This window comes from Zeus faber (genome assembly GCF_960531495.2).
Source record: "Zeus faber genome assembly, chromosome: 6".
Lineage (NCBI taxonomy): Eukaryota > Metazoa > Chordata > Actinopteri > Zeiformes > Zeidae > Zeus > Zeus faber.
Genome location: NC_137201.1, coordinates 27566801 through 27579128, shown reverse-complemented (window position 1 = coordinate 27579128; position 12328 = coordinate 27566801). Strand labels below are relative to the sequence as shown.

The 12328-nt window shown below is 44.9% G+C and overlaps 2 protein-coding genes across 3 annotated transcripts in view; one reads left to right on the top strand and one right to left on the bottom strand.

The window, feature by feature from the left end:
* lrrk2 (leucine-rich repeat kinase 2) overlaps positions 1–6812 on the bottom strand; it is a 37869-nt gene extending 31057 nt beyond the window's left edge. Inside the window, exons 1-8 of the mRNA XM_080002912.1 lie at positions 6440–6812; positions 6044–6129; positions 4880–4989; positions 4392–4480; positions 3114–3248; positions 2796–2930; positions 1686–1817; positions 107–226 (exon numbers count right to left, since the gene is read on the bottom strand). Of these exons, the coding sequence (XP_079859038.1) occupies positions 107–226; positions 1686–1817; positions 2796–2930; positions 3114–3248; positions 4392–4480; positions 4880–4989; positions 6044–6129; positions 6440–6575 (943 nt within the window). The 5' untranslated portion in view covers positions 6576–6812. The remainder of the gene's footprint in view (positions 1–106; positions 227–1685; positions 1818–2795; positions 2931–3113; positions 3249–4391; positions 4481–4879; positions 4990–6043; positions 6130–6439) is intronic.
* A 75-nt stretch (positions 6813–6887) lies between these two features.
* Positions 6888–12328, top strand: part of LOC307231845 (proton myo-inositol cotransporter-like) — an 11080-nt gene continuing 5639 nt past the window's right edge. The window contains exons 1-6 of one of the 2 annotated variants that reach the window (XM_080002705.1): positions 6888–6978; positions 8309–8805; positions 9418–9574; positions 10795–11003; positions 11387–11495; positions 11804–11967. In XM_080002705.1, coding sequence (XP_079858831.1) covers positions 8334–8805; positions 9418–9574; positions 10795–11003; positions 11387–11495; positions 11804–11967 — 1111 coding nt within the window. In that variant the 5' untranslated portion in view covers positions 6888–6978; positions 8309–8333. Of the gene's footprint in view, positions 6979–8155; positions 8214–8308; positions 8806–9417; positions 9575–10794; positions 11004–11386; positions 11496–11803; positions 11968–12328 lie in introns of those variants that run through there. The other variant, XM_080002706.1, reaches the window with a different exon arrangement.

Genomic DNA, 12328 nt, shown 5'->3' with positions numbered 1-12328 from the left:
GTGTGTGTGTGTGTGTGTGTGTGTGTGTGTGTGTGTGTGTGTGTGTGTGTGTGTGTGTGTGTGTGTGTGTGTGTGCATGCGTGCGCATGTGTGTGTGTATCCTCACTGAGCTCGGCCAGGCAGGACAGAGCAGCAGCTTGAAGCTTTGCATTTTTGGGAAAGGTGTGGCAGGCTCGCACCGCTACCCTCTGGACGCCATTCAGCACCAGGATGTTGTAGTAACTTTCTGAGAGAAAATTAAAAACACATGCAGCGCCTCGATCAATAACTGATCAATCACCCTTCCAACTGACCTCTGACCTCAGTACAGCTCATTCTTTGACACAAGACGCGTAAGGTTAATTTGCTCACTCACTTTCTGTCGAACTATTGTCATTTCTTAAATAATTTGACATTTTACACATGTGTTATTTGGCTGGTAAACACAGGACCAAGTGGGAAACATATATTGATAAATTGGCAAAGTTATAAAATGTTTCTTATTCATATGTATGTGATAATTATCTGATGCTGAAAGTCATTAAAAACAAACAAAAATATGTAAGAATAATATCCAATAATACAGTAATGACAAAAAAATGGTGTGTTTGTGCATTTTATATTTTTAAGTAAATACACTGTTTAAATCCCCTCCCCCAGCAACCGAAAGCTGGTAAGAAGAAGTTCATTAGCCCCCGTGTAGCCCACACTGAGGGTTATTCATGACAGAATACAAGGTTTCCTTGAATCCCGACCATAATAACACTGGTCAGATGGGACAAATTATACAATTCTATAATCATAAATTATATTTTTCTTCACATCCAGTGTGTGCTATAGGATTCTTGCAAAAAAATTGTATATATTTTTTTTTTCCACAAAACAACTGCTCCACTCAACGTAAACTATTCCAAAATAATATTTAAAAAGCAATTTTATAAACAAAATTGAGTGTATACCAAAAAGGGAATCAAGATTCCTACCAACTACCAATACTAGAGAATAAGATACTTTAAACACGAGAAGTATGTTAAAAACGCATATACAGTAAGTACAGAGCCACTGGGTACAGGACTGGTTCAGAACAGCCACAAACTAAACAATAAGTACCACATCGCCTCGTACCATCAGAATGAAATGAACCACCGGGTGAAAAGAAGCCTCCCCATTGTTCACATTTCCTGTTTAGGAATATTACGGTTTCCCATGAAGCACAACCGAGGGAAGTACAGAACCGTGAGTTTCGTGTACCGTCACACGCAGAATGAAAAGAGTGAATCACTCATTTTGATCCCTGAGACAGAACAGTCTGGGCCAGTGGTTCTCAAGGTGGGGTCCGGGGACCCCCAGGAGGTCCTTGAAGAGGGTCCAGGTGGGTCCTCAGCAAAATGGAGAATAGTTAAACTTCACCATTTGAGGATGTACAATAACGACTGTTCTGATCCTAGTTTAACTGTTATCTCCCTAACTAGCCTATAGACACTAAATTATATCTGACAATAATAATCTCCTCAGATTCAAATCTTATCAAATGGGGTCTGTGGCCTAATGCGTATCAAATTAAAGGTCCTTGACATGGGAAACGGTTGAGAATCACCGGTCTAGGCAACAAAAAAGCAGCAGCAAAACAACAGGTTCTAAAGTCGACTTAGCATGCAGGACGATATGGAAGGTATCGTGTCTCCGAATTTCTGCTTTGATCTGACCTGACGTGAACCTCCTGAAGAGGCAGCATGCGCTCTCCTGCAGCTCCTCCACCTCTGGGAAGGCGTCCATGGCCGCGATGAGCGCGCTGTAGCACCGGGTCCCACCGGACATCAGCATCTCCACGTTACTGACTGTGGGAGAAAAAAAAAGTCAAGCACCATAAAACCCAAAGACTGCATTTGTGAAGTTTGAAATGCTCTCATTATGACTGACTCATGTTTTGACAAAGGTACTGGTAACTTAAGCAATACGTCAATGGAAGGGGTGGCATAAAGGTAATTCCGCCACTAATGCTATTTCAGAATCACACCAGCCCACCCAGAAAAAAATAAAATAAAATATATATATATATATATATATATATATATCTTTGTTATATTTGCGCTGGCACTGAGTCTGCGACCACCAGCACTTATTGGACATCCACACGATTAAATCATCCTCTAAAAGGTTAAAAGCAGTGACAAATTCTTACCTCGTCATACATCTTTCACCTCACTCATTAAAAGCCTCCCAAACCAAGGGAAAAGGGGAAAGGATGCATTTTCTGGGCAATCAAAGTTTTCATTCAAGTTTTACTTGAGTATAGGTTATCAGCACGTCTTACACCACTGTACGGGTCAGTATCACAATCTGCAGCTCTTCCACTCACAACAGCAATAGTTAGGATTATTAGTTTAGCAAATCCAGGGCCTCCAATTTACAGCCAACACTGCATTCCAAGAAGAAAACACTAGAAAGCGTCAACAAAAATACACTGTGTAATAGCTACGCACAAACACATATTTACTGCATATTGAACGCATAATCAGATTTATGCTTGGACATTGTCTGAAAAAGTCCTAGAGTTCTAAGACAAAAATAGACGCGGGAGGGGGAAGAACAGGAACAGAGCGGTTCTTGTGCTTCCTTATTGGTGATTTTTCAGATAAGTTAGACGCAACACATGATAGATTGTAAAGCACACCAGTTGGCCAAGATCCAATTACATCAGAGCGTACACATTCCTGAACGACACAAAGAGCAACATAGAGGCAGGACACGTGGAGGCACTGCTCAAGACGTCTCGCTGTTTACATTGACTGCGAGGTGGTGCAGCTCTGCCTCACCGGAGCGGGTCAGCGGGAGCAGCACCTTCATGGCCTGTAGCAGCAGGTCTGGGCTGTCGAGGAACCTCTGGAGAGCCGCCAGCACCACCAGGTGATCCTGGTTCTCCACAAACTCCACCAGGTGGGCATCGCTCACTGAGAGAGAGAGAGAGAGAGAGAGAGAGAGGTTAGACAACCTATGAGAAAGAGTAGCTCCGTTTGTGGTTCAGTCTGAAGTGGTGCACAGACGTGTGTGTGTGTGTGTGTGTGTGTGTGTGTGTGTGTGTGTATGTGTGTGTGTGTGTGTGTGTGTGTGTGTGTGTGTGTGTGTGTGTGTACCTCTGCCCAGTAGGAGCTGCAGAGCTGGGCAGCCATGCAGCTGAACCTCCTCGCTGGAGGGAAACCTCCTCATCCCCTCCACCACCAGCATGAACACATCCTGCTCCTCCTCCAGCACCAGCAGAAGCAGCAGGTCTGCGCACGCACACACACACACACAATCACACACAATCACCACGACACATTCCATGTACATGTAAATGCACCTGGCGGAATAAAGTCATTCTGATTCTGATTATTTTTCTTGCCCTTTCCCAGCTGTCACCAGTTCATACTGGGACAATAGCAGTGAAATCGCGTGGTGACCAGAGCGAGTAGCGGTCCCGTCGATCCCAAGTGATCAGCAAGTAATCGTCTCGCAGATCTTTTTTCCCGCGCTCCACTGGAGTGAGGTTAATTTATGCTGTACATCACTGACAAAGATGGCGAGGAGGAAACCACATGACACGTGTCCTAATTTAATCACTGGCATTCTGGGCGGTGTGGGTGTGTGTGTGTGTGTGTCTGTGTGTGTGTGTGTGTGTGTGTGTGTGTGTGTGTGTGTGTGTGTGTGTGTGTGTGTGTATCTAGTAACGAGGCATGATGCAACCAGCACTGGCCACTAGTCACAAGATAATAGCCTTCACAGCGCTTATTGTAGAGTTTGAAATATAATCAGTGATTACTGTGAACACAACAGATTGAATGTTTCACACATGGAAGCATGAGTACACACATTAGAGACATTTAAAATTGGGCTTAACAATGTGCAGTCATTAGTCATCTGCATCTCATACAGTACATGATATACAAGTTAGTTATTTTTAACTACCAGACTACAGTACCAACATAGTTGTTAAATTGCTTTTCCCCTTAATATAAATAGAGATTCCTCTCTGCTTTCCTAGTTCTGAGTATTTTCCCCAAGGGAGAAATATCTGCAAAATCATGAACACCGAATCACTGAAGCCCCAATACTAAATACAGCGTCATTACCCATTATTATTATTAATTTGTGGTCTTCAGTTGAGAATCTTTCAGCTTAGTTTTCAAAGAAACCACACTTTATACAACCACCTGATAAACCACTCCCATACCTCCAGTCTGAAGCTGAACCTGCTCCACTTGTCTTAATCAGGCTCTCATATGAAAGAATTTGCAAAATGCTGTTTGTTTTAGCTTTCTATTTGGTGAACTACATACTGTACAAACACAGGCTGTGGTTACTGTAACACCACAGCTCCTCTTTCTGCACCTCGCTATACTTTGCTTTTCCTGGATTTTTTGATCCCAGTGTACCTGATGTGAGCAGCAGAGCGAGAGCCCTCAGTCCCACCATGGTCACTCTGCAGTCTGCGCTGTAAAGAGCCAAGACCGTCAGGATCTGCCTGGAGAACAAAGAAACACAACACAAAAATACTGACCAATCAGAGTAAATACGCAAGCACAAACGGAATACAATGACAAAAACAGAAATTTGCTTTGTTTTTACATTTTTTCTTCGCATGATGCCTTTGTGTATGTGTGTATTAGACGACCTCATTTTGTAAACACTAAGATTGTCATCTAAGGATAAAGATGACCTAAATGGACGCACAAGCATAGAATATTAGATGGAAATCTATTCAAGATATACACAACAATTCAGAACACGGATATGTGCTTATTGGCCGTAGAAGATTCACACGTAGCAACATGAATGTAACTCTGTTTTGTTGTTCCCCAGCTATCTACCAGTTATCGATGGAATTAATTCATTTTAGACTCCACATCTCTCTTGTACTTACTGGTGCACTGCCGGTACCTCCCAGTCCTTGGCAGCTCCGAGAGGTTTGGTTAACTGGTCCAACATACTGGGGCATATTTCAATCAGCCGACACAGCAGTGACCAGCCCACCTGTGACGTTATTGATAATAACCATTACTGAAAAAAGTGTGTCAAGAGCTGTGACACTGCGTGAACTCCCCATTCATCATCGTAATCACCATTATCACCCGGCTATACAGTAATAGAAAAGACTGCCCAAAGTATAGATGATTTGCTCAGCTTAAATGAAGGGATTTCCTTGAACTTGATGTATCACCTGTTTGTACTGAGGTCAAAAGCAGTTAGTTCTTTTTAAGAGGTCATTCATTAGCAGCAGTCACGGGGGAAAACACACAACACCCAGGTGTCTCTATCGTAAAGGTCAATAATAAAACTTGAGGTGAGACTACAAAAGCAAGCCGTGCTCCAGCATGCCTTTTAAGAAGTGTGTGTACGGTATAACTGAGGATAACACATATCTGTTGACACTATACAATATATTAAGCTGGTGGGCTGCAACAAGTGCTATAGTGTAATTATGATACTATTATGATTAGAATGCATTGATCTATTCAATGTTTTTTGGTTAAGTTGATTAACTATGCAAGTAATTTAGGTCACAATATGGCAATAAAATAAGGGAATATGGAGAAAGTGTTTGGGATCAGCAAGTTGTTCTTGAAAATACTTAATGTTTACCCAGTACAGTAGTATAAAATATAACTTTGAACAAAAATAGGCATTTAGGTTGAAGTTGTAAATAGCCCGTATTGGACATTTTTACATGGTAAATGACTAAAAGAATAATTCACTTTCTATAAGTCAATTATTTGATTACTTGTAGATAAGCACCTTTGTCAATGGACTCATCAATTATTTGATCACCCCCTCCACTGAAATCCTGTAGGCAAAACTGTTGCTTTACAGATGCTGCTCACATCGTAAACTCAACAGATGTGTTACAAATGTTAATGTTACGATGATGTTATTAAGTATTAGTGGTGGACACAACACAAAACACCTAGAGGCATGGGGAGACAGGATAAGGCGAGCACACACCGGAGAGCTCAATTCAAAATGCTTTCCATAGGACATACGGGGAAGAAAAATATTAAAATAAACAGCGAAGTGTGCTTAGATTTACCTGCTGAACCGCTCTGCTGTTGATGTAGGATGACAGCACCGGCATCAGAGGCCCCGGGACATCTTTGTCCTCAAACAGCTCTGCTGCTGCAAAAATAAAAACAAAAAACAAAAAAAATACAAAGCAGATAGAAAGAATCACAATTCGGTTCCTATTTCTTTCTAACTCCATCTTCTCACCGCTATGAATTATAATGATGTTAGTCGACGTGCACACTAGTGTCTCACTACTTTTGCATCACTTTAAGTGCAACTTAACCTTCCTTTGCATAACTTTGTGAGACGGGGGGGGGTAGTGTGGGGGACACAGTTCGACAGAAAAACAAATACACATAATGTCGGAAGCGTCATTCGGCGCCGACGTGCGGAGAGGGGACGATTCCCGCACGTGTCGTACCGCAGTCGGTGTGCGCCAGGAACAGCAGGTCCTGGAGGATCTGGACCAGGGTGCTGATCTGCCGGTCCTCCTGCACGCTGCTCAGCCTCACCAGCAGCTTGATCAGCCGGGTCTCCAGCTCGTCCTTGTTCACCATGGTCCCCGGCGGGAGAGTTGGGAGGAACTCCCGTGTGCGCTCAGCTCCGGCCCCTAGAGGCCGACGGAGACTCTCGCTTTGCCGTCACCGTCATGGACGCGGCTGTATCACGGCGCACGGCAGGGCGGTGGACGCGCATAGTTCAACTCTCCAGGCGGGGGTCGGCGTAGCTAATCCCCTCCCCGGGGCGACTCTGCCCTGCGGCGAACACGTTCCCGTTTCCACTGCCCCTCCTCCTCCTCCTCTCCCCTCCCTGGTCCTCTCCTCCTCCCGCCGCTGCTTCCTTGTCGCTGGAGGCGTGCCCTACGGTTCTCCGCGCCCCGCGTCATGTGACCCGGTTTCGGTCAGTGAAACTTCCCGTTTTTGGCGGAGGACCTCGCGTCAGCTGGCTTGACGTCGTCCCGTAAGTTTCAGTTGTCGGGCCCGCCTCGGGTCCGTTTATTGATTTTATTCTTATTTATTCTTTTATTTCGAGCGCTGGTGAGAACGGGAATGGGCGACGGACACCCGCTGTGGCCGTGCCGTATGTGCAGACGTCGGCACTGTCGTAATTTGTTGACAGCGGCAAAAACGCTTTTACGGCACCACGGGGCGAGCGTGGTTACCGTGCGTGGGGACCCGTCTCCCACGGCCGGGCCCGTCTCGCACGCTCCGTTTCGGGAGGAGCGTCCGCATCAACCCGCGGTCGTTCTGGTGGATGGGGGGGGGGGGGTGGGAAACGCGTGTGTCGTGTTCGTGTCTTTGAAAACCGATCGCAACCGTCTTGAGCGACGGCGCCCTCGCAAGATAGAGTCGAGTGGGAGACTTGTTTTGGTGGAGCCTTTACACGTGGGGAGGCGAGCCCTGGCACTACAATGGCGAAATCCCCGCAAAAAACAAACAAACAAAACCGTCACATAAAGCAGTAACATACGTATGTCGACTATGCGATGCTACTTTTACTAGTAAAAAAAAGACAAACGCGGTTTGATCAGCGTGTAGGTTGCCAGCTCGTAGGTTGTTGTTGTTTCACGTAGCGATGGGAGAGCGCCGGCTGAAATAGTCTCGCAACGGCAGCTTTGTGCCGACAACCTACATGAGCGAGAGCCGCAAAAACGTGTTTTTGCTTTGCAAATGAAATGTATTCATGCACATGTACATATTTGCACATATCTCTAAGACAAAACATTGTATTGCATTGTATGCGACGCACAAATTTTGCTCATTTGTGTATTCACGATGAAGTGCTAAACTCCGAAGACTGCAAAACAAGAAGGAATAATAATAATAATGATTATGATAAGTCCAAATCAGAAAAACACACAGTATATTCCAGAAAAAAAAAAATACCCATAATCAAAATATATATGTAGATAGATAGATACGCTTTATTGATCCCTGCAGGGAAAATTCGGTGTCACAGCAGTTCACATAAAAAAAGGCAATCATAATAATAATAATAATAAGAGGAAGAGCACACGTTGAAAATGTGGCAATTAAAAATCACCTGAAAGAAATGAAAATATACATTAGGTCTAAAGCTAAATATTAATATGAAGATAAAGATGTGCCATCATGATTGATAAAAGGGCGACTGCTATGGACACACCCTCCTTATCGCGAAGACTAAAAGGGGTCCCCCTCGTCACTGGGAGATAGGTGCGTCATCAGAGCTCCACGGTTTTTAGGAGTCCAAATGCATCCAGCACACACACGCGTCAACCCAGTGTCTGCTTCCCCGTTGTCCCGAGCAGCCACGATGGATCCAACGCGCAGCGTATGAACACCCACATGGGGAGCAGGAGGAAGAAAGCGGCCCAGGATGGAGACGAGGACAGAGAGCGGAGTCTCATCGGAGCTCCGTCCTCCTCCACCGCCGCTGGAGGAGACGCACCGGACCGCCCGGACCCGGACGCCGCCGTTCCGGTGGGCTTCGTGTACGTCCTGGCCTTCTTCTCCGCCCTGGGAGGGTTCCTGTTCGGGTATGACACCGGGGTGGTGTCGGGGGCCATGCTGCTGCTGAAGAAGCAGATGAACCTGAACTCGCTGTGGCAGGAGGTCCTGGTGTCCAGCACCGTGGGAGCCGCGGCTCTCTCGGCTCTGCTCGGCGGCCCCCTGAGCGCGTTCCTGGGGCGCAGAGCCTGCATCCTGCTGGCCAGCTCCATCTTCACCGTAGGGGGCGTCATCCTGAGCGTCGCCCCGGACAGGAGCGTCCTTCTTGTGGGGAGGATCATAGTTGGTCTGGGGATAGGTATGTTTACAAGATTGGTTACTTTAATATTCTCACTGGTGGAAGAAGTAATCAGATCCACTTTAGTAAAAGTGTATTTCACTACTTGTGCTCCTAAATGTACTTAAAATGATTGAAAGTAAAAATAATGAATTTGCCCTGACACAACAGAGCTTATAATAAAGTCAAGTGCCGATACTACCCTTTCTTTCTGCAGATGAGTCCCAAAATGAACAATAGTGTAGATTATCTCTCAATTTATAAAGATATACGAATATAATATAATCCTGGTTTTGAATGTGACTGTAAGAAGTTAGTAAATAGTATAGATATTTCCTTTGGAGTAAAAGTCAAAAGTCTGAGAACTAAACTAATACTTAAGTAAATACAGAAACTTGGAAAAACCCCAGTACAATTAAGCCTCACGGGGACAAAACCTTAAAGACCCGGTGAGAAAGACCGGTGGAGCCAGGCTGAGCGCAATCGCCCCAACATAAACAATGTTATTGATTCACACTTTAAGCAACCTGGCCGGTTTCACCAGGTTCAAACCAGCTGGTTTTAATGTTTATAATCAAGTGTTATGGAAACTCATCATCCCCGTTGCGTTACTTTCTTTTCCCCGCGTCTCAGGCATCGCCTCCATGACGGTCCCTGTCTACATCGCTGAGGTCTCGCCCGCCCACCTGAGAGGGCAGCTGGTCACCATCAACACGCTCTTCATCACCGGTGGACAGTTCATTGCCAGTGTTGTGGACGGTGCATTCAGCTACGTGCACGGTGGCTGGAGGTATATGCTCTATCGCTACACTTCACTTTCTACCATTCCAGGATTTGTATACAAGTTTGAACACCTCCATCTCATCTGCTACATTTACCACGTGCATAGAATCGCACCTTATATAGTCTGTTTATTTTTATTTTTTCTGTTTTGTATTTTTCAGCTATTTGCGCATATTTATCTATTTTTATTTTATTTTTACTCTACTTTTTTAGTATATTTTATTTTATAATTATAATTAATTTATAATTATTTTATTTGTTCTGATTGTTAAGCTTTTTTTTTTAATGCTAATTGTCTGAAGAGAAACGCACCAATCCTCACCACGACAAATTCCTCACGTATGTAAATGTCTCCGGCGGAATATTCTCATTTGGATTCTGTCCGTGCTGCCTATCCAGACCTGCCTGCGTTTACATGGCAACCTTCCCTATCACTCAGTCAAAGCTGCTGTGAAAACAAAACTTTTTTCCAAATGCAGGAAAATAGATCGGGCTCGGTTGAGCGTATTAACACCAGAGAGAGACGCAGAGAACGTGTGAGAACCTCAGCTCTTCGGGGAAAGCCGACGTCAGGGTTATATTTGGAGCGTCCCAGAGCTGCGGAGCCGTGTTAATGAAGTGCGATTCCAATCTGTTCCTATGCGTCACGTCGTCACCTTTCTGACACGTTTCTTCAATTTTCTCATATATATATATATATATTTTTTGTCTTATTTTTACCCCTTCAGCAGACTTTTAGTTTTGTCTACTCGGAAGCTTTTTCCTTTTGTTTCGCCCTTGGATTTATTTTGCTCTTTGCACCTTAGGGCTCAGTCTGTTTTGTCAATCAACAGTTGCGCTCTCTAACCAGGCCTGCCTCCAATGTCTGATATGAAATATCTTTCTTTTTCTATTTCTCTCTTTTATCACCTCCACAGTTTACCTCTCCTTTACTCCTCCATCAGCTCCTGTATCCCAAGCTTCAACCCGCTCCCTCTACCACTTTATCCCTTGACTTCTCTGTTTCTCATTGACTCTCTCTCTCTCTCTTTCTCTCTCTCGCTCTCTCGCCCTCGCTCCCTCTCTCTTTCTAGTTCTTTCTCTTTCTTCTTCTCTCCATTGGTATAACCCTATTATAGCGATACTGCCAAAGCAGGCGAAACACAGATTTTCTTCCTCATTATTTACCCTATGACTGTATTGTTTCTCCGGTCATAAACGACATGCCCTTCTTAATACATTCACCAGGTACATGCTGGGCCTGTCGGTCGTCCCGGCCGTGCTCCAGTTCGTCGGCTTCCTCTTCCTCCCGGAAAGCCCGCGCTGGCTGCTCCAGCAGGGCCGGAGCCAGGAGGCGCGGCGGGTGCTGAGCCGGATCCGCGGCGGCCAGAGCGTCGAGGAGGAGTGCGACGCCATCAGGTCCAGCATCGAGGAGGAGGCCAAAGACGCGGGTGGAGGTGTGCAAACTTTTTTATTTGGCGGGACCGAGAAAGTAAGTGCATTTGAGACTGTGGAGGCGGCTCTGGGAAGTCTTTGGAGGACGGAAAAAGATGAAGTGGTCATCCACAGTTTGTAGATCTTTAATACGCCTTAGATCAACCTTTTAAAAGGTAATGCTGGAGTGAGCATCTAGTGAAGGACCTTATAAGCTTTTTAACTAAACCTGTTCAGATCAGATTTAGCTTTTTAGTGTTTTTATCATTTATCATGTACACATTTTTTACTTTGCCGAAGAATCGTCATCAATATTCAATGTAAAGCGCCAGTTATTCTGAGAGTTGGCGCGGTCGTCTTCGCTGATGAAGGAGCATCTTGATGATGGTGACTTCCCATCCTCTAGGAGGCCCCGTCATCCTGCGTGTCCTGGGCCACGCCCCGACACGCAGGGCTCTCGCCGTGGGCTGTGGCCTGCAGATGTTCCAGCAGCTGGCGGGGATCAACACCGTCATGTAAGTCGTCTTCTCCTTTCCAGAATAGCTCCCGCGCTGATAACACCAAAGTCGGTGTGTCAGTGTGTGTGTATGTGTGTGTATGTGTGTGTGTGTGTGTGTGTGTGTGTGTGTGTGTGTGTGTACACACACACACACTGATATAAATAATAAACAATGAGATTAAGATCATATTATACTTAATTCGTAAAGATCACATCAAATATGTTTTTATTTTTTTTGCCTCAAGTCCTTGAAAACTGAATACTCAGTAGTGCTTAAAAAAGTCCTTGAATTTCATTTGGTCATGCCGGAATGAACCCTGACAGGTACTACAGCGCCACCATCCTGCAGATGGCAGGAGTGCGAGATGAAAAACAGGCCATCTGGTTTGCGTCGGCAACCGCTGCCACCAACTTCCTGTTCACGCTGGTGGGAGTTTGGCTGGTGGAGCGGGTCGGCCGCAGGAAGCTGGCACTGGGCAGCATGTTGGGTCTGTATCGAAAGATTTCATCTTGATTTAATAAAAAGTAAAAATCTGGAGTTTACAGACTGCTATGAAAATGAGTGGATCTTACTGTTACTCAGTTTATCCTGAAAAGCCATTGTCTGCTGAGATCCAGCAACAGAAAGACAATTAGTTTACTTTCACTATAATAACATTGATAGACACCAGCATTATACTTGATGCAATTGATCATAGATGTCACTCCAATGTGATGATGCTTTTAGTAGAAGATATTTTAACAAAATGAAATAATAATCTTTGTTCTTGACTTCTGTTGCATACTGTATATCCCAAAGAAGCCCCATTAAGTATTAAAGTGACAGATCCTCCGTCTCCCCTGCTTGAC